The sequence below is a fragment of the Ambystoma mexicanum genome, chromosome 11 (assembly GCF_040938575.1).
Source record: "Ambystoma mexicanum isolate Mex_15411 chromosome 11, UKY_AmexF1_1, whole genome shotgun sequence".
Lineage (NCBI taxonomy): Eukaryota > Metazoa > Chordata > Amphibia > Caudata > Ambystomatidae > Ambystoma > Ambystoma mexicanum.
This window is the reverse complement of record NC_090934.1, coordinates 1,432,101,725-1,432,128,483: the sequence shown is the minus strand read 5'-3', so window position 1 is coordinate 1,432,128,483 and position 26,759 is coordinate 1,432,101,725. Positions and strand designations below refer to the sequence as shown.

General features: G+C 39.0%; 1 protein-coding gene across 4 annotated transcripts in view; it reads left to right on the top strand.

Annotated features, from left to right (window-relative positions):
- The window catches only part of MCTP2 (multiple C2 and transmembrane domain containing 2), a 1,028,969-nt gene that overhangs the window by 931,745 nt on the left and 70,465 nt on the right, over positions 1-26,759 (top strand). For all 4 annotated transcript variants that reach the window (XM_069625066.1, XM_069625063.1, XM_069625064.1 and 1 more), the window contains one exon: positions 6,837-6,946. In XM_069625066.1, coding sequence (XP_069481167.1) covers positions 6,837-6,946 — 110 coding nt within the window. The remainder of the gene's footprint in view (positions 1-6,836; positions 6,947-26,759) is intronic.

Here is a 26,759-nt window from a genome sequence, read left to right as displayed (position 1 = left end):
TGAGCCAATACATATTTACAATGCTCATGTGTCTATTACCGAAAACTACAGAATTCTCCCACCAGTAATGAATTATATGTGAGAATTACTTAACAAAACAATTTCCTTAACACTCAAGTTTCATGGTGCTGAATAAGATTAGTTAATCCTTTTGATTGAATCAAAAAAGCGAAAAGAAAAAATATATATTCATGTGTTTTCATTCATGTAAAGATCCAGACACACAAACCCTTTTGTGTCTGGCAGTTTTCAGGCATTTATTTTTACAAAAATTATTCTTTAGCACACAATATAACGCATACAAAAATATAATAAACATATTAAATGCATTTCTCATCATACACAACCACAACTAACATAAGCAGTTCATGATCAATTCACTAAGACCCAAAACAATAAATTATCAAGTAATGGCGCCCTAATTTTGCCTCACCGTCTAACTAGTGGGAAATTACTGAGATTACCCCAACCAATTTAGCTTAGTTGAAGTATCGGGTTTACTTATAATACAGTAAAATTCAGTACAACTGTAATGCCCTGCAGCTGTATCCACTGCTAATTAAAGAGGCTATATGTTTCGGCGGGAATGAAGCTTAGCTTTGCCTTCTTCAGGACCAAACAATGTCCCCCTGAAAACAAAATCAGTACCAATTCAAAACACGCCGATTTGACTAATCACTGAAAAGTGCATGGACAACCAGCACCAACACAAAGATGACAATAAATGGTCTAAAACCCAGAGCCCAGGACTCACCCACAACTTTCTTGGATATTCATATTCACTGGGAAAGCATAACATCCAGCCATGCAAATCATTAATATTCCTGAGGTGATATAAATTCACCTTTTAGCATAAGGGACAAGAAGACTACTTACGGTATGCTTCCCATATGTATAATGGTCCCCTGTCCGTCTGGATGCATAGCGAGTAATGTCCAAGTAGAATTATTTTTGAAAAGCACTAATCATTCAAAACAAACAAGCCAACCTGCCAAGTTTGGCAACAAAGCATCTGCATCTACAAATGGAGAAACTGTGTGATAATGTATAAAAAGAAGTCATTGTAAGCGTATATTTATTGTAGATTAACCACGGAAGAGGAGTGCCGTTATAAAAAAGCAGAGAATTTACTGGTGAGCACATTCAATTGTAGGCAGCTTCAAGTTCTGCATCTCCACACAAATGAATACAAGGGCGATCATCACATATGCTGCCCGGCTTAACATGAAAGACCGGATATGGAGGGTTTTATGTTTTTAGTCCAGTAGTTTAGCTGAGTTCTTCGTCAGAAAAGAAAAGTCTTCAGATATGTTTTGAAAAGAGCAGTCGAGTCACAATCAGCAAGAAACCTGGCGAGTATATTCCAGGAGTTGAAGCTAGCTGCACCAATTTTCTTGAAAAAAAATTGTGAATTGATCTGTTTCTGCTTATGTTAGTTGTGGTTGTTCTTGTGGGATGTATTTAATGTTTCTTATTATGTTTGTATGTTTTGTATGTATTATATTGTGTGTTAAAGAATCATTTTTGTAAAAATAAATGTCTGAAGTGTGCTAGATACAAAAGGATTTGTGTCCGGAATTTTACATGAATTATATATATTTGTGTTCACCTTTTTTGATTTATTCAAAAGGATAGAGTAACTAATCTTGTTCAGAACCATGAAACGTAAGTGTTAAGAAAAAAAAGAAAATGTATATATGTGTGTGTGTATATATATATATATATATATATATATATTTATTTTTAAAAGTAATTCTAACATCTAACTGCTTCCTGGAGGGACAATTCTTTAGTTATCGGATAATGGTCACCCCAGTCCCTTCCAGAGTTGGGATGTGCTCTCAAGTTTTCATGTGTCTATTTCCGGCACAATGGGCAATATCACATCAAAGTTATGCACTGAATGCCTGCCATGTCCTAGCCTACCATGTCCACTGCCAGCATGACTTTTCAGTGGGATGAAGAAGGGGATTTGCCAAAACCTTTTTTTCCCAAATGGTAGCGTGCAATGACCACCTGCACCTTCACATGTGTGGGACTTGCCAAAAGGATGCCAAGTGTCCATATTTTCAAACCAAGTGTCTGTACAGTGTGGGCTGTGTTATGCGTCACCTGCATACAGACCATGAAGGTGGCCTTGATGGTCCGCAGGGTGGTAGGTGCACGCTTGAAATACATCCATTGTTGCGCCTTGAAATACTTGTGTATAGGCGCGTTATGAATGCCAGATCATATCAGATCATATATCTCCCTTTGGAGGTGTGCGGGGGGTGGCTTCAGGTACTCCTAGAGGGACATTTTGCAGCTAGTCGACATGACTGTTTATTAGAAATGTTGTTAGTAGTGGGTTGCACAGACCCGGTCTGTGTATGGTTGTGTGAATACGCACACCCGGGCTGCGTGCCCTTTGGGTCAATACAACACCGGAATGTAGGGACTTGTCCGTTGCACAACTTCATTAGCTTTATCGAGCCTACTTCGATGTTGCAGCAAAAGTGGAAGTGAAAAGGGGGACTCGTGAATACAGCGGGTGAACAGATTAAACACAGTAGTGCCTTCTCTGGATTATACAACAGTGCTTACTAGAGAGATGAATTGGAGTTCTTTTTGACTCATGATGTCAAACTTTCTTTTTGGATATTACTTTTTTCCTAAAAACGAGAATTGAATACAGATGGCATTCTGTATTGGAACTTAGATACGGGTGATGTGCTACCCAGTGCAGTGCAGCTAAAGTAACCCTTAACATGGATACGCAGTGGGGAGTTAAACAAAACCAAACAGTGGCTGAAACATTTTGACAGATTTCACTTTCTTTTAAATGGCAATATAGACGTGCTCCCCTCCCCATCAGGAATCCTTTCCGCCTTGCAACCAAAAGAGGCGATCTAAAAGCTATTCTTTTCCTGACTGACTGGTTTCCCATCTGACTTCTTCCAAACCCAAAAGGCCTGTCTTTTAATTGTCAATTCGCTCTTCTTCTAGTTTTGATCTTTCAAAATCATTCAAGGAAGAAATCCTCTCTCCTCTCTCTAGTTCCCAGCTGACTGCCTGCCCTCCCTCTTGATTGCACTCAGCGTTCTCCGCTGTTCCTCATGCTTTGCAGTCAGGCAGTTATTTTAAGTACAGCTGTATACCTAAGGGCTTCCCGCAAAATGAGTATTCCTCTGTGAGTTCATTGGGAACAATAGACACTGCTGAAATGGTCCTGGGCGATGGACGGGCAGAATGCAGGTGTATGTGTGTGTTGGCTTTGCTGCTGTAAAGTGTGTGTGTGTGTGTGTGTGTGTGTGTGTGTGTGTGTGTGTGTGTGTGTGAGAGAGCATGTAGAAACTGAATTTACAGTGTCGTATAGAGACTCAAGTTGATGGATAGGAAAGCTGTTATTTTTTTAATGTATTTATTTTTTATAACACGCTTAATACCGTTTCTTAGAGCTGATCCGGGATTCGAACCTCTGTTGCTCTGCGTGGTCTTGCTTCGAAGACCAATGGTTGCCTCTGTGCTATCCTCTATTCACCATTGCCACTGTGCTAGCTCTACAGTAAAGGCGGGCCCGATATGTGTATATTTATGGTATCGTTTTGGGGCACATAAACACACTTAAAATGGTTTCGCATGCACCATGATAAATCAGTAGGACGATTTGTTTTGAGCATCAATGTGCCACATGGCATATGCAAAAAAAACAGAAGGTGGTCACTGGGTACTGCAATAGGTAGTAAGGTGCCCAGAAATGCCTGATCTGCAATTGGTGTGGAGTTGGTTATAATTATTTACCATAAACATTCAAGTTACATGAGGTGGCTGAGATAATGCAGTCACAAACTGCTGTTGTAAGTTTGATAAGGTATTGGCGGACATTGGGAAGTAAGTTTGCAAAGATGTCCTGAAAAAGTTAATTGTTTAGTTTAATGCATCTGTTGTCACAAAGACTCAGGCGCACACCAATCCTTGTAGAGAATATTTTTTTTTTTGCTTTTGGAAATATCACAAGAAGGTATCCACTGTTCTTTGCAGCAATGATGAGAGACTGGCAATTTCTTGGATCTGAGACACCAGCTTGCCAAGAGGTTTGGGTAGATGGCACTAGGGAGATCGCTGTTTCCTGGCTCCTTTAGGAAGTCCACCCTAGCCCAGGCATCCATAATCCCTGGTTAGTGCTACTGACCAGTGACCCCTACTGGCTGGGACTGATATTGGTTCCATAAATCAATGGCTATCTAATCTCCCTAAATCACTTTCTAGCTTCCTCTACACTAGCACCTCTTAGTTTTTCTTTGGACGGTAATAAAAATTGCCTTTCACCAGTTATAACCACCTAAAACTAACCGCACTCAATCGTACATTGTCACTCTACCCTACCTCCTTCTTCTTTCTGACTCCTCCCACCACTGCCCTTTCCCTCCGGTATTTCACTCTGCCTGTCTTCTACCTCCACCCTTTGATATCTCTCTTCCCACTCTGTAACTACCGTTCCCACACTATTACGCCTCCTCCCACTGCTAACATTATTCCTCATCCTAATACAACACCTGCTCCACTACTACCACTCCTCCTCACATTACTGCCACTCTTTCTCTTACTGCAACTCCCTTCCAACTACTACCACCACTCATTCACTACTACTACTCCCACTCATCATCCCACTTGTCCTTCCACTACTATAATTCCTCCCCCAATACTACCACTCCTCTTCCCACTACTATAATTGCTCCTCCCACTATCACTCAGGCTCGCTCCTTCCAATCTTTGACACTTCTCACCCTTTTCATTGTCCTTACTACACACTTGTATAACATTCATGCACACTCTTACTGCACTACTTCTATGACTGCTTAACCAACACCTTGCCTCCTCCAAAATGCTGATGCTCTGCTCTTTCTCCTGTTGACCTCTTGAGGAGGAGGAGGAGGAGGAGGAGGAGGAGGTGGAGGAGGAGGAGGAACAATAATTAACCTGGGTTTGTTGTCATTTTGTCTTGGTGATGGGGTCGGTGTAGCTTAGCTTTAGACAGAGGACAGACATATTGTTTTGGAATTCACGACAGACAAGGATCCTAGTTAGTTGTGTTAGGTAGGGCATCCATAGAATAGAGCTAGTGAGGCCTTCTCACATATTATTTAAATTAAATATCTAGGAGAAGGCCGCCACTTGGTCTGTCTCCTTCTTCTGACCTACCTCATCACACTGGCCATTTTCAAGTTGGGGATCTGGAACAAGACGAGAAATACCGGATATTTGTTTTAAGAGGCAGGAGATAAAGATTTGCATACAAGCAATTGGGCACACAGGGGAAAACTAGGAATGTGAACCCTTTATGCTGCCACCATAGTTAATACTGATTCTGGATTCTGGCCCCACCCCCCAGCCCCTTCTCTGAAAAAGTGGCCCTGTGTCACTGTCCAATGTGAAACTCAATAAAATGATTTTGAAATAAACATGCCAAGAAATGAGGCAGATTTGGGGATCTGGGTCTTTCTCTGTGTGGGATATCACGAGCTGCAGTTTAGGCGATTGTAGTGCCACTTGCCATGTTACGCCATGTCTCCTCCTTCTTGGGCCACACTGTTGTCAAGTCTGTGGTGGATAGACTCATGGTAGTTCATCTCGGGTGGATAGCTCAGTGGCAACATGCTCGCCTTGGAAGCCCGACGACATGGAGCAACACGGGTTTGATACCTGGGTCCGCACTTAGAAACCTCTGGGTATTAAGCACATTATAAATAACCTATCAGATCTGTGTGCTACTGGTCTGTTCCCAACAGCTGTTTTTCTATCAGGGTAGACCCCTCTCATTCTCGCTGTCGTTTCTTTCTCACCCACTCATTCCCCAAACGCCTTGCCCTTTGTGTACCGCCTTTTCTCACCACTTTTATTTGCTGGCCCTAGGCCAGTCTTTTCTCACTTAAAACATTCAGTACATGCGTGGGATGATACTGCAAAGTGCATCACACTACAGTTTAAACTACAACTCACATTGTTGCCGCTACAAAACAATCCTCACTCTCACTATCGCATTGGTTTAAGCTATCTATTTGTGTTGGTCTTGCCATTGCTAGCATCTCATCTGGTTAAGTTTCAAACCAACAATTGACAACACAAACCCCAAGTATTAGGCCAACTCCTTTTTAAACTAAGATGTCTTAAGCCACATTTAGGCATGCATGTCGCCAAACAGGCCATAGTCATATAATCAAATAATGGTAAAACACAAATGTGAATATAGACCCTCTCTATTTGATGTACTTCTCGAATACAAGCTAAATGTGCCAGAATAAAAAACCTGATTCCTGTGTGTTCTGTGTCCATGCTGAATTGGATGACAAGCGTTCCAGTGTTTCTTTCCACAAATGTTTTCACGGTGCTCTTGGACAGCTCTATCCAAACTGAAATGAAACCTTTTTTCAAGCTGTCCATAATATACATTGGAACGGTTTGGACCAGGTTGGTGAAGCCAGCCCAACATTATATATAGACTGTCAAATGGATTCATGTCTGATAGAGGTGAGAATGGAATTTGCCCAGGGAGTCTCAAATGCCCCCTCACATTTTTCCTCTGTTGCATAAATACTCGAGAGAGTGCACACCGATCGTCTAGGCTATATTACACCATGCTTATGCATACATATCTTTAGGAACTATAACAGAAAAACAACATTGGAGAGCTTTTATGATTTTCAAATGCATCCTTACGAATCGGATTGTAGAATTATGGTGTAAAAAAGTCCTAATTTACAACTATATATATTGTGAGCGCTGTGTCGTAAAGTCATTGCAGTTCTGAGCGCTTTTTTTTTGCACGAATAACTAAAACATATTATTTTGATTTGCAGCACTTTCAATTGGACCAGACCCTTCTTATCGCTCCTTGCCTGCACGATATTGACGTTGGCCACTGTGCTCCTGTATTTAATACCATTGCGATACATCGTTTTGATCTGGGGTAAGTTTGGTTTCTCGTCAGCTGCAGTCACTAGAGGCCACCAGAGTTAGCGGTGCTGTACCGAGATGTGGTGTAAAGGGTGTTGTCTAATGCCTTTTGACATGAACAGAGAGCAAGCAGTACCACAACATAAACCACGATGCAGCTGACACAAGCTCTACATGTTGTCTGATATCCACAGAATCCTTGCCCCAATCTCCAGCCTATGTATCGGACTTACTAATGTTTCAGGTTTATTTCCAGCATTCTTTAGATTTTACAAAGATGTCAAACCCTTCATATTCCCTGAGACTGTTGGAGCCGCCCAGGAACACGGCGCTCAATTGTTGGTACTGATATGAGGCTTGTCAACTTTCTTTTGGTTAACTTCTGCTTGCATTGTTCGAAACTGTTCTATTCAAGTTTATGGAAATCAGCCTGAATACTGGGCCTGTCGCCTTCTAGGTTACAATTAATTATGCACTCTATTGATCATTCTATGTGGAACTGGTTGTAGTGGGTTCTGTGTGGATTGGCCGAAAAAGATTTTATCGAAGTAGATGTCAATTATTTTTTTAACTGTTTGATTTTTGCAGCAATTATATGTGGGGGAGACCCCCGCAGCCACCCCCTTAACACCCCTACATTCATTATTAGCCTAAACCCACCCCCCCCACATATATTTGCAGCAAAGTCTGATGAAAAGAAAAATCAACTTAGATGGAATCTGCTGCGGCCAAAACACCAAGAAAGTTATGGCTGTCAGAACTATACTGCACTGCTGATCCCTAATAAGGGTGAAACCAGGTTAGTAGTTGTCCTGACAGGCTTGCGAAATGTCTGTCTTGGGTTGATTAAGCTATGTATAAAACAGCACTGTCCTCATAGACTAGGCAAAGACAATTTTCCTGAAGAAAAAGGTGAGAGTTTGAGTTAATTTGCAAACCCACAATGCCTTGCTGTTGTGGCTCAGAACGAGAGGTGAACTTCCAGCGATTGCTACAAGGTGGTGTTGTGGAATGTATGACTTGGCTCAAATGAACTTTCTTACTTTCACATTTCGGGTGAAAGGGTTTTTTCAAACCTTTTAAAACCCACCATATCTTTCTTGGTGTTGTAAAAACATGGTCAAATGCTCCAACCACAAAGCTGTCTGTGCTGCACTGATAATTCCTAATAAGGGTGAAACCAGGTATGTAGTTGTCATAACAGCCTTGCAAAATAACTGTCTTGGGTTGATTAAGCTATTTTAATTTGTATTTATTTGCATTTATTTCAGCACACAACAGGTATCTAGGCGCTAGTTACAGCAAGCACATAGTGTGTATAGCAAAGTGCAAGAACAGATTGGTTACAGAATGAAATGGTGGGCCTCACCCCATCTACTTCAGGCATGGAGGTTAACATGAGAGACAAAATAAGTATGCTAAGAGCACATTCTGAAACAGCCATGTCTCATGATATGAGGGGCTGCTTCAGGCATGCAGGTTAACAGGAGAGACAAAATAAGTATGCTAAGAACACATTCTGAAACAGCCATGTCTCATGATATGGGGGGCTGCTTCAGGCATGCAGGTTAACCGGAGAGACAAAATAAGTATGCTAAGAACACATTCTGATAAAAGCCACCTCTCATGGTAAGGGTGCTACTTCAGGCTTGCAGGTAAACATCGGTGAACAAAAAAAATTATGCTAAGAGCACATTATGACGCAACCATGCCTCGTGGTACGGGGCTGCTTCAGGCATGCGGGTTAACATGAGAGAAAATAATTATGCTAAGAGCACATTGATAAATGTGTATAAAATCGCACAGCCCTCATAAACAGACCATTTTCTGGAGCAAAAGGTTTGCATTTGTGTTAATTTGCATACACACAATGCCTTGCTGTTGTGGCTCAGAACTGGAGGTGAACTTCCAGCTATGGCCTACTAGATGGAGTTGTGGTAAGTGTGACTTGACTCAAATTAACTTTACTACTTTAACTATTATATATATATATATATATATTCATTAAAAAAACTTTGTTAAAGGGATGTTATGGTTAAGTTGCGCTACTAAAAACCTATGAAATTCAGTGAAAAAACTTTGTTAAAGGGACGTTATGGTTCAAAGTAAAACCGAAAAACCCCTGAAATTCGGCAGTTATGGTAACATAAGCAACCATAACTCGTGCCACCGTACACTGCTAACACTAACACCCAGGACATCAAATATGACATCACAAATGTCATTGATGACATCACTGATGTCTTAGCAGTGCACTGTGGTGGCGCGAGTTATGGTTGCTTAGCTTACCATAACTGGCGAATTTCAAGGGTTTTTCGGTTTTACTTGGAACCATAACGTCCCTTTAACAAAGTTTTTTTCACTGAATTTCATAGTTTTTTAGTAGCACAACTTAACAATAATGCCTTTGACTTTATATACATGTCATATGGAACTGACAAGATCTCTTCTTATGAACTTGATGTCCGCGAACTTATTTAATGTTCGCGGACATGTTCGGAGAACAGTACACTACCTAAAAACTGTGGGGGGGGGTGGTGGGGTATGTTTGATTGTTATATCGTAATATAGGAACATTTAACAAATTCAGAAAGCAGCACACAAACACATTATATATAGTAATACATAAGAAATGTAACCCATATATGTAACACACTAACCATTCATTTAAATACAATATGTTCTGAAATGGAATATACCACAAGAAGATAAATTGGCTTCCAACATAATTACCTCACAGACACAACAGAACTGAGAACAAGACCAGACCCACTGAATACATAGGACTTATCTTACCAGAAATAGTAAGTGTACTTCATTTTACTCATATATTTATAAACTTACTGTATTAGATTAAAAAAGATGTTTTCTTTTTTTTTTTTCACAGAAATGTCTAATACTCTGGAATGGCTAGAGGACAATTTCCCACATGAAGAAATGTCACAAGATAGTGAAACTAATGGTAAACACTTTATAATATAAACCATTTATTTATTATTTTTTTTATATACATTTAACATATATTAATGTTAAATGTATATAAAATGTTTTTGTTTCTGTTTCTGCCTCACCTTCTCTCTAATAAATTATTACTATATGTTAAATAAAGTTTAATTTTTATATTGTATTGTGAATAGTTTCCGTTTTTTTTTTTAAAAAACAATAAAAGTGTCCGCGGACAGTGCGAGTGTTCTGAAATGTTCGTACATAAACGAAAATGGAGGTGTCCTGAAGAACACCACACCTGTTCGTACTGTTCGCTAGCAAGTTGAAACTGTTCTAAGAACACAATTGGTGTCCTGAAATGTTTGTAAATAAACGAAAATGATATGTCCTGAACAACAGTACAACTGTTCGTAGTGTTCGCTAGCAACATGAAACTGTACTAAGAACACACGCGGTGTCCTGAATTGTTCGTAAACAAATAAAAATTAAAGTGTCCTAAAGAACACTATACCTGTCCGGTACTGTTCGCTAGCAAGTTCAAACTGTTCTAAGTACGCTATTGGTGTCCTGAAATGTTCGTACGTAAATGAAAATGGAGGTGTCCTGAAGAACACTATACCTGTTCGTAGTGTTCGCTATCCAATTGAAACTGTTCTAAGAACACAATTGGTGTCCTGAAATGTTCGTACATAAACAAAATTACACGTGTCCTGAAGAACACTATATCTGTCCTTACTGTACGCTACCAAGGTTAAACTGTTCTAAGAACACATGCGGTGTCCTGAAATGTTCGTTTCACGTGTGACGCACTTTTAATTACTTCAGAACCCGAACAGTGTCCGTAGGACATCAATGCGCATGCGCTAACCAATCTCCGTGCACTTGGTGTCCTGCGAACAGGCGCTTTCTTCGCGGACTAGTTCGCAAACGGATCATATGACCGCGCCCACGCTCATTGTGTGTCCTGAAATTCGGACACTGTTCGTGTCCCCGAACAATTTAAAAGTACATTTTCAGTTAATCCATAATATTTTTCAATAAAATCTCACCATGGCACAAGTCCCACATAGCAATCTTGAGTTTCTATATACCTTTTGAAACTTTCCGATCCTTTTTTTGTGTTCGATCTGTCCCCGGACAGTGCGCATGTCCGTGAACTGCGCACAAGTACCCCTATAAAAGACCACGCCCAAGAGCTTATTCCCATTGTGTTTCTGGCTATTCTTCAGAACACAGTGATTTTTGCTGCCACCTGCAGACTACACCATCATCGAGATGGCATCCTTGGCTGCTGAACTGCCACTTGGTGCTGCACCTGCTTCAGCACCACCCCCACCTCCCCAAGGGCCTGAAGAGGGGAACAGGAGTGAGGATGCGGAGGAGGAAGAAGAGGATGATGAGAATGAGGTAGAGGAAAACCCTACTACCCGCACGAGGCGTGAGTCTTGGGTGTGGCGGTTATTTACCATTCATGGTAATGTTCCTAAGGCTTGTGCGAACCATGTTACCTGCAATGAGTGCAAAATGATACTCAGTCGCGGGAAGCACGGTAAGTACAGCTTTGGGACCACTACTATGAAGCGACACCTGAGGTCATTTCACTCTGGGGCTATTCGCAGGGTTGTACCTTGCGAAGAACGTAGCAGGTTGATTTCCTCTACTTCATCCTCTGTTTCTGATCCTGTCACCACAAGGACCACCTCTGTGGGACAGCGTCTTCCCCAAGCTGCCTCACAGGCCATACAGAATACTGATGACTCTTACCTTTCGAGGGTCACAGTTGTATGTATGTACTGTGACACAGTACTCTGCAGGGGGGAGCGACTTCGGAGTGCTTTTGAGACTATCGTCTCAGAGCACGAGAAGACCTGCTCACTACCCAAATAAAACCCACTCTACATCTTCCTCTCTCAGCTCGCCCTTTCTTATCTCTGTGGTTGGTGCCCCCCCCTTTACCCTCCTTTACCCTCCTCTCCTAGTGTGTCGTGTCTGAAAAACCAAAAAAAATACAAAATTACAAAAATAAAAAAAAATAAGGCTCTTTTCAGAGCTGCCTTTCCCAGTTAAAAAATAGAAGTGAAAATAAATGAAGCCGGGCTCTTTGTATTTTTTAGAAGTCCGCGGACAGTTCACGAACATTAAAAAAATTGGGTTGCTACTCCATCACAAACATTGTAATTTTCTCTGGAAAGAGTGGTGGCTCTGAAAAGAGCCTTTGGGTGGTGTTTGTAAGTCAAAAATTGTAAATGCTTAACATCTACTTCAAAATTGTTGTTGTAATTCCAAAAAAGGTTGCAATGCATTTTGTACATTTCTCAGAAAAATCTGATTGCCAGCATAAGTAAGATGGACTCCATCTCTGCGAAAAATGTATGTACTACAAAACATAATATTTTCATTGTGAAAAGAAGACATGCCAAAATCTCTTAGAAAGGCACAAACAGCCTTATTAACATTGCGCCTTGCTTTTTCCATTTGTGGACCAAATGAAGAACGACGAAGCCACATTTGTCTCTGCGCAATCCGTGAAAATATCACTTGAGAATTTGGAAACATGTCCATAACCTTCCTAAGTCCTTCTTTCATAGCAAATTGCAGAAAAAATTCCAGTCACATGTCCTAAACTGTTCCCTCCACAATGAATTACAATTATGTCTGGATGTTGCTCTGTCTCCAAAGTAGCACAGAGAGGTAGCAAGTCCAACCACTTCATTCCACGTACTCCATGCCAGTGTACTTCCACATGTGGGAATCCAAGATCTACAGCTACTCCACAGCTTTCTGCATGCACCTTCAACCAAAGTATCCACGAATCTCCTAAAATCCAAACAATCTGTTTTCTGAAACACACAGCCATAGCTATGTTTTGTTCTCTCAACAAAAAGAGTATCTGAGAAAATCTCTCCTGGCACAACACACCCACCAAACTTTCCTGACCAATCCCTTTCAGTGCTTATTCTCATTTGCATGACTTCTGAACCCAAAAATCCCCGGATGTAACTCCCGATGTCCGCGAACTACCGCCATGTCTGTGGAAATATCGTAACATGAACAGCCCTTCTACCATTTCCACTACACTCTCTCTGCCATTCCCTCATTGGATGTACCTCAAAAATCACATGACCATGCACCAATCACATTCAAGACCTCTACATCTAACTGCATCAGCATAGATCAGCACTGCAAATGTACTCTGAATCTCTCTGAGTACAAGTGTCATATCATTGGCAAGCAGCATCTACCAGAAATACTGTACAAGTCTTCAAGATTTCTACTTGCAGCTCCATGCAGATCCATATGCATGAACACAAACTTCAGGTATGCATATTTTCTGTATAGTAGATGAACACATTTTCAAACAGACTTTTACCTTGTAAAATCTGTAAAATGAATTTACTGTACTTTTTTCAATTTCCTAAAATGAACTATCACTTATAAACCTTTATACTATTTACTTTCTTTATACACACACACTCAAATCATGTTAAACTAACATTTTTTAAATGAAATATATAGACTACATATATTCAAACAAAATTGCATGCAAACACAATCTATGTTTAAACCTTTATAAAAATACTTATACAATTTCATATTTTTCGTTTTTATTTATTTATTTACTTAATTACTTTAAATTAGACATGACATTGAGGCGCTATTACCTAGAACAGTTTACTTACAGAAATAGTGGTATTCACTAATATATTATAAATTTCACAAGACATAGTAAAGATATTTTTTTTTTGCTACAGTTAGTCATTCAATACAATTTGTTCATTAAGAACATATCATATGTACTGAACTGATGCAATGTATCTTATGTAAATAAATTAGTTTAATGGTTTTACAGAAGGCACTGAGGATTTCAATTAAAAAAATCAATATCTAAATTAAAAACAGTGCTATATACAAACAAAGTTACTAATTTGAAGCTTTTGCAATTGCAGTGAAGACCAGTTTCCTGAAACGAAGCAGCCGAATTCGAAGAAGAAAGAAAAACTAAGAAGTTACCTGTTAATTTTTAAAAAAAAGTAAGTAAAATATCACCATAATATTTGTATTATTAATCAAATATACTATAACATTAATACGAGCTATTTCGGTTTCTAAAAATAGAGATTTTGTACCATTTTGTCCAAAAATTTCCATGTCTTAAACAGTGATTTACAGCCAGAATGGCCCACAAATTTCTATTTTTGGACACACAAATTACCCAACCGAACCACTACAATTTTCATATTATAGAACAAACAACTGTTTTAATTGTATACATTAGATTTACTATTTGTACTTTTCCACACCACTAGCTTACTTTTTTTTGTCATCTGAACCCCAGTTTAGTAACACATAAATTCAAGAATACCTATCCCTACTAGTTTTAGTTCCCAATGCACAATCACACACCATTACATACATCTTTATCATCTTACTCAAACACTCATGCACACAGCACACATGCATTCCAGAACACCCCAACCCATATCTTCTTTATTTTTTTCAACAGACCCTAAAGAATGCCTACCAAAAGTCAAGTCCGTAGAAAGCAACGCAAAAGTAGAGCACATGAAAATAAAGGTGTCCAACATAAGCATCCATCTCTAGCAGAATTTGTAAAAAAAGTTGAAACAAAACAGCTAATACAATCATTTAGTGAAACACAAGAAGTTTCAAGTACAACAACTTCGCTTCCTCTATCAAAATGTAAAACAAACCAAAAAACAATTAACAGAAAATCAGCTATCAGTACAGATAAAACTACTTCTTCAAATTTTAATATAGTGCAAAGTAAGCATACCAAGAAAAGTATTTTAGCCAAAATATACTGTCACAAAGTCCTTCAAAATCTTATAAAAACTGGAGAGAAATCAGGTTCAAAGCTTAAAACCTATCGTAGGAAATTAATCTTAGAAGCATTGATGGACAGTGCAACTCTTCTCAAAAGAAATGTATTTATTTTACTGTTAAACAAAATGAAACCACTAACAAAACTAATAACTAAATTACAAAAAAGACTTCTCAATAAGCGAAATATCAACAGAAAGAACTTCTTAAGTATCAGCGGAGGTGAATGGAATCACACTACAAGCACAGAACCATATTTTAATGAAGAAGCGTACAAACAAAAGCAAACGAATACAATTGCCATAAATAGCAGTGGTCGAGGTTATGAAAAAGTGAATAATACCATAATGGAACAAGAAGTACTTCTTACAAAAATATGCCCTGAAAACTTAGAATTACCCCTCCATTCAACTGAATCAGAACGTCTAGTGTACAAATGGCCATGCACGTCAATGTGTAACATTCCCAAACAATGTTTCAAATCTTTATGCCAATTCCTCAATACATATGTAAAAAGCAAAGACAAAATCAAAATTAAATTACTGCAAAATATAGATACCTGTCCAGTGCGCAAGTACACAGGACTACAAGGACATTCATTGGCCTGCATTACAGGACCTACTTGTAAAACCACTTTCCATGATATCAAAAGGATATCAACACATCATTCAACTATAAAAATCTAGTCTATAAACTGTACTATGCTAAAAGTCCTGCTTTAGTACTAGCAAAGTTAAATAACATCCTTCTACATGGTACAGCAACAGACCTACTCACTATATCCAGAAAAAATATTTTGGAAGTGAAAGCCATTTACAGAATGAAATAGCTTTAAACCAATTAAGCAACAATTCTACACATGGCAACCTTTTGCTAAACACATACAAAAAAGAAATACTAAAATTTAAAAGTACATCAGCTGAAGTACCAAACCATGTATGTGTATGTTGCCGTAGAATTTTTTATAAAAGTAACACAAAAACTGTGGACCTATCATACAAAATAGAAGACAATGAAGATTCTAAATGGTTTGAATTAGCTCTCTACCTTGTAGCAGAAAACAAATATGAAATAACTGAGCCCTTAATACTTTGCAGTTATTGCACTACAAAACTTGACAACAACCAAACTCCTTCACGTTCTATCACAAATAATTTGGAATTATACCCAGTACCAAAACCTCTACAACAACTTAATTTATATGAGAGCATCATAATTCAAACAGTACACCCATTTCAAGCAATAATACGCCTTCAACCAAAAACAGCAAAATTACCTCCCTCTGAATTGGTAAAAGGCATTCGTGGAAAAGTAGTTTATTTACCATTAAATCTAAAAGAAAATGTGCATACTCTAGGAGTGCAACGTCCAATGCAGCAATCTTTAATTATATTAGTAAATGGAGTACCTACAAAAGACAAAAAAATATGGCAACAGCTGGTAGATGTATATAAAGTTAGACAAGCCTTCCAGTATCTTAAAGAGAATAATGAATATTACAAAGAAATTAATATTGAAGAAAACTTGAAAGATACAACTGAAATAATTCAAGAAACACAAGAAGCTGGTCAATTTGAGCTACTAGATCCTGCTACAATATCAAATACTTTAGACCGTTACACAATTCATCCTTTGCACTGTAATGACACCGTACAAGATGTACTGGAAACTTACCAAATGCGTCAAACAAAAGGATCGCCAATCAGTATATGGGAAAAAAGTATAGAAGCACGTGCTTTTCCTCTACTCTTTCCTACTGGCAAAGGAGGAAGGTATGATGATAGACCTATTCAAATATCAGCTTCAGAATACCGCTCATTACGGATGCATTCTGAAGATCCCATATTTAGACAAAATGTGGAATACATATTCCACCTACTCTTTGAAAGTGAACTAGCAACTTTATGTTACGGAGTTGCACACATATTAAAATCAGGATCACACTTTCAAAATATGACAGCTACACAATTATTAGAGAAAGTGCAACAAAAGGATGAGGTTTTACAATCAAATATTATTAATCTATTAGCAAATATGCATGGTACTAAAGAGTACTGGTTTCGACGTCATGGAGATGTACATTGTATGATCAGAAACCTTGGCCCACCCACTTGGTTTGTTACATTAAGTTGTGCAGAATATGCATGGGAAGATTTACATGATTTCCTACGCATATCAAATAAAAACAAAACAAACATAGATATTCTAACACCTGGAGAACTTTGTTCTTTGGATATTGTTAATGTTTCAAGATATTTTCACCATCGCTTCATTGCTATGCTACATTCTATTTGTAATAAAACTGTTCCTCCCCTTGGAGAAGTGCAACACTTCTTTTGGAGAAAAGAATACCAAGCCAGAGGAGCACCACATATCCACATGCTTTTATGGATTAAAGATGCTCCTAAATTTGGTCAAGACAGTGATGCCACTGTTTTACAGTTTATTGAAAAATATGTCACTTGTGAAATTCCATCAGAAGCCACAAATAGTGATCTTCATGCACAAATTTTACAATTTCAAAGACACAAATGTGGAAAATATTGTCGTCGCAAATACAAAAACAAAGGCAAATACTACACCAAATGCCGATTTGGTTTCCCTAGACCAGTTACAAATACAGGTCAAGTAAACAACCTCATGTCTTCAGTTAGACATAGTGTTAAAGGTAAGTCACCTAAAAATACATATTACATAAAAAGAAAAGAAGAAGAAAAATATATCAATGATTATAATGCAATCATTGCCCACTTATGGAATGCAAACATAGATGTGCAGTACATTGCAGACAATTCTACTGCAGTTGCACGATATGTCTCAGCATACTTAACTAAAGCAGAAAAGACAGAGCTCCAAGACCTCTGGAATGACCTGTCATCAGATAAAACAGTATCTCAGAAATTATACAGCTTGGGCATAAAAATGCTCACCCATAGAGAATGTGGATCTTATGAAGCAGCTGATCGTTTAACTGGTACTTCATTGTATGGTAAATCTGAAAATATAGTATGGCTAAGTCTTGGTCCAGCTAAATCTAGAAAAAGAGTTCTAAAATCATATGAAGATATAGAAACAATAGCCAAACATGATCCCAACAGCCAAGACATTTAAAAAAACAATTTATTGGACACATACTACCCAAACAGAAGTAATACTTTGGAAAACATGTGTCTATACCAAATAGCCCAAAACTACACATACAAAAATAATATGAAACCTGATGAAAAAAAAGGTAAATATAGAGTGACAGACTGTGAAGGCAGCTTAGTTAAACTCACTAAACCAAATTTAATTAATCATATCAAATTGTCATTGAAGACTCCTCAACATAAAGAAGTATATTACATGTCCCTGCTACAACTCTTCAAACCATGGAGAAAAGAAGAACAATTACTAGATAACTATGACTCATATGAGGATGCTTTCAAAGCAAATGAAAGCACTATAACTGTTGTAAACTTTACACAGTACAAAACAATGTTGCACAATGAACAGCAACATGAAGAACCCCCCCAAGCCCAACTAGATAAGGATACTCCTGACAGTAGTCAACGTTCTGTAACAGGAAGCCAAGAACCACTGGGAGAACCACTAATAACAAATGAGGCAGAATTAGCTATGATAGAAGTAGAAAACACCATGTGTCAGTATGAAGATAAGGAAGACTTAACTATACTACAATCAAAACTAAACAATGAGCAAAGTAGCATTTTTCAAGAAGTAACAAAACAAATTGCACATGGTGTAAAACATGAAAATAAAGAATGTTCCTGCCATAATTATAAACCTATACTAATGTACGTCAGTGGTGACGCTGGTTCTGGCAAAACATTCCTAATCAAAATCATTAGTAAGTTCCTTCAACAATTGACAGACAAACAAACTGTCAGCTGTTGTCACTGCCCCCACAGGTTTAGCTGCCTACAACATAGGGGGTGTTACATTACACCGATTACTACTATTACCAGTAGAACACCAGAACGAATTAGACTATTACAAACTTTCTGCAGAAGCTGCAATGGGATTACGCAGAGTATTGAAACAAATGAACACGCTACTAATAGATGAAGTGAGCATGGTCTCCAACCTGATGTTAGCTTTGATTCACCTCAGATTACAAGAAGTTCTCAAAACAGACTATGACGAGCTCTTTGCAGGAAAACACATTATTGTTTTTGGAGATCTGCTTCAATTAACACCAGTAAAAGGTGAACCTATTTTTAAAACATTAGGGCACAAACTCTGCCGTAAAACAGTTGGCAGCATTGGAAATATCAACCTTTGGCAACATTTCCAATACAGAGAATTAACAGAAAACATGCGCCAATCTGCAGATCTAACTTATGCCAACATTTTAAAAAGTTTGAGAGTTGGTATACTTTCTAAAGAAGCAGAAGCAACATTGAAAACCCGGCACATTAATGCACTTTATGGCGATAATGCATGTGCTACAGATGTTATGGAACAATTAGCCCCCAAAAATGTCAATTGTATGGCCTTAATGCCAACTCTTGCAAGCTGTCTCAAATTCAATGAAATAATGTTAAGTAAAGAAATGCAACCAATAATGGAATTAGCGCCACAGACAAACTAGATGTACATGGTATGACACTACCCATGTGTGACCAAGCCACAACAAGACTAAATAATTTAGAAAAATCAATCTCAAACACAGCAGGCTTAGAAAAGATGTTAAAATTATCCTTAAATTGCAGAGTAATGCTTAAACGTAACCTTGACGTGGACCAAAGACTAGTTAATGGAGCACTGGGTACAGTTGTTGGCTTTCAAACATACCCACGTGACAACAAAATTCAGTTTGTCAATATACTCTTTGACAAACTTTCAGAAGTAAAACGGATAGGACGCTCAACAGCTAGATTCCTTCTCTTCAAAGATATGTATGTACGCAGAGAACAATTTTCTCTAACTCTTGCATACGCAGACACCATTCATAAATCACATGGTCTTACCCTAGACAAAGCAATGATAGATATTGGTAACACAGTCTTTAAAGAAGGCATGAGCTACGTAGCACTATCACGCTTACGTACACTTGACGGTCTATTTCTAATCAACTTTGATGCAAGTAATGTAAATGCTGATATTCCTTGCATTTTAGAATATAATAGACTTCGCTCACTATACACGCCCCATCTAAACACATATTCTGTTCCACAAAAACTAAAACGTTGTAAAAGAAAACTAAATCAAACAGAAATGCAACAGGACGTCACTGCAAATCCTCCAAAGAGAGTAAAAGAAACTAATACTTCATCAAGTACCACAAACAAAAAAGAATCAATTAGAGAAAGTAAACCAGGTACTCCTTTAAAGAAGGAAGACAAACTCCAAAAAAAGCAGTTAGATACAGAACTTCCTGGACCATTTAAATTCTCAAATATAGTTGGTGTAAGTTGCTATGCAAATGTAGCAATTAATATTCTATTTCAATTACCGCCAATTGTTGAGAACATTTACTTACACAGTACAGACCCATTGTGTTTGCAAATGTTAGTACTTCACAGAAATGCAGCAAACAATCCTGACAACACATATAGTGTTTTTGGAATAAGACGACAATTGGACTACTGTGCTGGAATGGTGAAATTCACTATAAACTCACAGGAAGATCCACAAGAATGTCTAATGTACTTACTACAAGTACTGGAAAACAAAAACATACCTATAAATGAAATCTTTCAGATTTCATACATGTGGAAACATACATGCACTCTCTGCAACAATGTGACACAAGAAGAAATCCCAATGAACGCTTCATATATATATATCAATACCAAATTGTGAATCCATTCCATTTCAGCAACTTGTACAAAATGCAAACCATGGTAGATTATGCTCTACCTGCAATTCAGATAATCGCTCCACGTTAGTAATACAAACACATAGTAAATACGTAATACTAATGCTTCTACGTTAAAATGCAGATGGTACCAAAAACAACTGCAAGCTGACTGGATTCAGACATGGTCAAAAATCACTTGGTAAGAAAACCTTCACAACAATAGGTATAATCTACCACGCAGGAGCCACAACCAATTCAGGGCACTACACTGCATATATAAAAAAGAAATGTGGATGGTTTGAATGTAATGATAGTACCATTACTCTAACGCAGAGATTACCAGCAAATCTTACAAACGCTTATTTGATGCTCTTAAAACCAAAATTTAATAAATAAACTGTATTTAAACCTTTAAGTAAATGTGTGTTAAAAAAATATAAACTGTTAGAATACTCCAAAAGCTATCTAACAGCTCAAAGATTCTACAACAACTAATCAGATAAATGAATACCACTAAATTAGGCCAAAAAATACACAGTTAGAATACGCCAATTGGTATCTAACTGCTCCAAAATTTTATATCATCAAAACAAATGAAGAATCTGTTACTGCTCCAAAAAAAATACAACAAAGCAAAGTATAAAGCATTAGCCAGAAACAAGTGAACACTGAAAATAAACAAACAAATAAACTGTAGCATAACAGAAAAAGGTTTTTTTTTTAATCCAACATGGATTTTTTTTTCTCCCACAGACCCAATGATTTTAGCAACAAATACAGAAACTGAGCAAATTGCACAGTACTCTGATTTGTACTCTACTAAATATGAGGGTCGAAAAAAAAATAAAAGTATATTGCTTATAAAATGTAATAAGTCATTACAAAATACTAATACTAACATGCTATTTTCTTTTATCACAGAAATGAAGAAGAAAACATGGACTCCCATTACTAGACCAAACAGTAAGTATACAATAATAAGGACAACCATAGCAGCATATCACATCCATAGTATCTAATACCTTTGTTCCTTATACATTTGTTTTTCACCCAAATTTATAAGCAAATATGAATGTGATATGCTGCAGTGGTTGTTGCCAGGGCATAGAGTCTTGCGTGCATGGCCAAATGGCCATGCACCCAAGACTATATGCCCTGGCAACAACCACCGCAGCATATCACATCCATAGAGTCAAACATTTCAACTATGATCTATGGGAAACTTTTAATGTCCGCGAACAATGTGAGTGTTCTTAGAAGACTTTGAACTTGCCAGCGAACAATACGGACACCATTTTCAGGACACCCCCTACAAAAATTTCAGAACAACGCGATAGTTCTTAGAACACTTTCAACTTAACAACAAACAATACGGACCGCGTCCTAAGGACACCCCCTACGAACATTCCAGGACACCGGGAGTGTTCTCAAAAATATCTTCAGAACACCCCCATTTTGTTTATTTGCGAACATTTCAGGACACCGCGGGTGTTCTTAGAACACATTCAACTTGACAGAGAACAATACGGACAACGTCCTCAGGGCACCCCCTATGAACATTCCAGGACACCGGGAGTGTTCTTAGAAGCGTCTTCAGAACACCACCATCTTGTTTATTTGCGAACATTTCAGGACACCGCGAGTGTTCTTAGAACACATTCAACTTCACAGAGAACAATACGGACAGCGTCCTCAGGACACCCCCCTACGAACATTTCAGGACACCGCGGGTGTTCTTAGAACACATTAAACTTCACAGAGAACAATACGGACAGCATCCTCAGGACACCCCTTACGAACACTCCCCGGACACCGCGAGTGTTCTTAGAAGCGTCTTCAGAACGCCCCCATTTTGTTTATTTGCGAACATTTCAGGACACCGCGGGTGTTCTTAGAACACATTCAACTTGACAGAGAACAATACGGACAGCGTCCTCAGGACACCCCCTACGAACACTCCCCGGACACCGCAAGTGTTCTTAGAACAGTTTCACTTTGCTTGCGAACAAAACGGACACATATTGAGTCCTTAGAACACCCCCCAGTCAGTTTATTTAGAACATTTCAGAACACCCGTGATGTCCGCAAACAAATCGAACACAAAAAGAATGTCTAACACATAAAAAACACAACTTTCATCCTATCTCATACACTCCCACCCTCCCCAAACACTCCTACACACCAACACACTCTACAAAATACACATTTTGAACAAAGTTTCACCGCGCTGTCCGCGAATCCAAGATGGCGGGCGCTACCGAAAAATCTGACGCGCTTCACTCTCCACGCCGTCCAATCAGCGAGCACGTTGCATGTCCGCGAACATCACGCAAGACGATTGGCCAATAAGGACACTGTCCGCGGAGCGAACAGGGAAGTGTGTCCGCGAACCGAACACAGATATCACTAATTTTTGTTTACCTACTTTTTGGTCATTTTAAAAAAAAAACTACTGGACGGATTTTCACCAAATTTGCAAAAGCACGCTTTTGGGACCAAGCCGCTGCTCCTGGTCCAAATTTGGTGGAAATCCGTCCAGCGGTTTGGGCTGTAGGCGCAAGCAAACATTTTTGGGAAAAAAAAAGTTTTGGGACCCCCCCTATAACTTTGCCCCCCCTGGATGAATCCTCACCAAACTTTGCAAAGTTTGGTGAGGATCCGTCCAGGGAGAGCGAAGTTATAAGCCACCCAAAAAGTGCTCTTCCTATGGAAACAGCAACTTAACCATAACTACATGGCCATATACATAATGTGAGCCGGATTCCCACAGAAACCCCTCAAATTTCTATCATTAATAACATTTGATTCGAGTAATGGTTTTGGCCAAAATGTCTTAAGTGATAAAAATCCCATGGGTTTCAAAGTTTCTCAAAGATACGTTAAAAAATAAAGATTTTAAGCATAACAAATAGATGTTGTTTTCCAAAAGTGTGACCTACCTACCTTTCATTTTCACATAGACAAACAGTCAATTATTGCCAAAGCGCTCGATTGATTTGGATCAGGTCTGAAACAACTTGGGCACGAAGTGTTGACTTGCGATCCATGCGTTGGTTTGGGGTTATCCCGTGCAATAGTTTTCTAAATATTTGGTGGAGATGGGGTGCCCATTTCCCAAAAATAGATAGAGATATTTAGCAGATTTAACTGAAACCACGGTTATTTTTAGAAATTCAAAGACCGCCATCTTGGTTTTCTCTCGATGCGATCCGCGGTTATAGCTGAGGATATGGGAAAATGAAACACAGGAAGAAAGCTATTTGCAGGGCAAAAAATAGGCAAATGCCATCAGCCTAGAGGCAGAGGAAAGGGGGTGGCTAGACATTACCAAGAGAAATTTGGTAATTAGAAGGGGTCAAGGGATTGAGTTTGCAAGATGAAGCTTCCCATAGCCTCGGCTGTAGCAGCCATCTGAAAGCAAACTGTGACACAGAAAAAGCATGTGTTTTGGGGGGGTGGAGAGGGCAGGGGAAGTGAGGTCATCTGGGGAGTGGGAGGAGCTGGCACAGATGCAGGGGGCACTTGGTGAAGGCCTGGGGGGCAGGAAAGCATTTTATTTTTTTGGCAGTTTTGCCAATTTGCACGGCTACAAAGGACTACGGATAGCAATATCACTGACCATGGCCAAAGGTCATGACCAGTGACTTGATTGCCATCCAGGTCTCCCATCCATGCAGTAACCAGGACAGACCCTGGTTAGGTACAAAGGGAGGAAGTAGACTGCCTCCTGAGGCCATGTTGACCTATAAATAAGCCAAAGTTTCAAGACCACTTAGGCGAACGGGACACGCATTTCTTTGCTTTGAAGCTAAGCAGGGTCATTCCCTGTTACTGCATGGATGGGTGACCAAATGGGCATCTGAATTATTTTTTTTAAACCATGCTACTTTCATTCCTTGAAAGTTTTGCACTCGGAGACAATTTTTTTGCCTTTTGCTGAATTACATTCTTTTATTTTTAGTTTCACAGTGAAGATGGGGGAATAATGCCACAATTGTTCACTTTTGCCTAACGTAGTTCTATAAGGATTTATATATTTGAGTGACACTATTGTATGTGTACTTTTCAAGTTAGCTTTATAAAGCAGAGGTTTTTTTTTAAAGCCAGATATGGGTGTGAGGAGGGGAAATGGTGAGAGGGCAATCAAGGCATGAGTAATTGCCCACAATGTTGCAAGAGAGTTTGCAATCCTGGACACTGGTGCAGTAATTTCCCCCTGATTGTGGCAGATTTTCACAACACCAGTAAAGGACACGTGGGTGAACAGTGTAATCTATTTCAGAATGTGGACACAACCGCTTGTTTGTTTTTTTTTTTTTCCTGAGGTTGGCAAGCTTGCTCAAGTTTTTAGCTACCAGGATTTTTTTCAGGTTGTCATGTACCCAGTGCAGATGTTTACTCGCAAGACCACAAGCATTTGTTTCGTATTGGAATTTTGTTTTGAAAGGAATATTTCACAACAGATTGCTGGTTTTAAAAGGTGAGCACCTTCTATACTTTGCCAATATATTTATTGGAATATTTCCTCTTTCAGGTAATTTTTCTTTTGTTCATTACTTTGATTTTTTCTATGGGGGGCAAAAGGACCTAGGCAGATGTCATTTTTGCAGCTGGTCACATTTTCCCCATTTACGTGCTGCATAAATGTGGTTCGTTGGGGTTGTGCAATGTATGACAACAGTCTCCAAGAGACCAGCCATAAAACAAGGGGCTTATAGCTCACTGCTTAACCAAAGTGTGTGATCCTTGGCAAATAATGTAATCACACAGTATTAACTAAAAACATTGGGTGTTCTCAAAGCCTCCAATCTTTTATACATAATAAAAGAAATGGATATTTTTACAGCTACAGTGACATCGAGGGTGAAACATCACTGGTGACCCGGGTCTCCCATCTATGCACTAAGCAGGACTGTCCCTGCTTAGCATCAAAGTGAGGAAATCACCAGCCCCCTCAGGCCAGGGTGCTTAATAAGGTGGCAAAGTTGCAAGACCACTTAGAGAAACATGGCCTGAGGGGGACGTCCCCTTACTGACTTTGAAGCTAAGCAGTACTGTGCGTATATTCATGGGTGCAAGCTTTTGATTTTCGTTATGGGTGCAGAAAGTAAATGGGGATCTGTTATTCTTGCAGCTGGTCATTTTTCCCCCCATTTACGTGCTGCTTAAATGTGATTAGTTGAGGTTGGGCGATGTATCACAAAATTTTCAAAGAGCCCGGCCAGAAAACAAGGTGCTTGGAGCACGTTTCGGTGTGGCTAGATAGGCGCACGCTGTTATGGCGTGACCATTTCACGCATGTCCTGTTTTGGCATGCCTAGTTCGACACAGCCAGTTGGGCGCAGGGACATCTTGGTGCAAGGATGTTATGCTTCGAGAGGTCGCAATTGGCATGGCATGAACATGCAGGCAGTTTGCATTTTGTACCACTGCAACATTATAAAACAGGATGGGACATGTATTGCACCATCTCTGGGCAACATTATAAAACTGAAAAAACAAAATAAAAACACATTTGTGCTGAACACTGCCTTCAAGAACCCTGGCCTGCAGGAGTTTGAGACGCAGATCTCAATCATTATGCTACAAGGACATTATTGTTTGGATTCTCACAAGTCTCATACTTTGCCTTTTACAATTGGACATATTAAATTGTAGCCTAAGTATCAAATGTATGCACCATGAAGAACTAAGCAGTTGTGGCATAGTGGTTGAATGCTGCTCCTTGAACTCTGGCAGACCAGGGATCAAGACTTAAAAACAGTATTTATTTTTTAGTAAACACTCTATTCTGGACTATGCAGTCTTAACAGGCATGCCTTTAATCCATATGGCCTCCTTCATGGAAACGTTCACCCAATCACTCCCTGATTTTAACAAGTTCTTTTGAGCTGCACTACCAATGGGTTAATAATAGGTGTGCGTCATCCATTGCACGTGAACCAGTGCAAACAAGACTCTTTGCAGCTCAGGGGAGGGGCTTGCCACACAGTCCCACTATTCCTTTAATATATTGCTCTACTTCAAACTTTGATAACGGTGGGGGCAAATAGACAAAACTCGTCTCCAGATCCTAATTCTAACATTCCCCAGCTGAAAAAACATATTTTACTTTTTTTTCCCCCCCCTCCTCTGATTCTATTCTACGTACCTCCTCCTTCAACAACTTGCACATCCCCTACTGCCATTCAACTCCAACAAATAGAGATGCAGGCGAAATTCATTAACATAG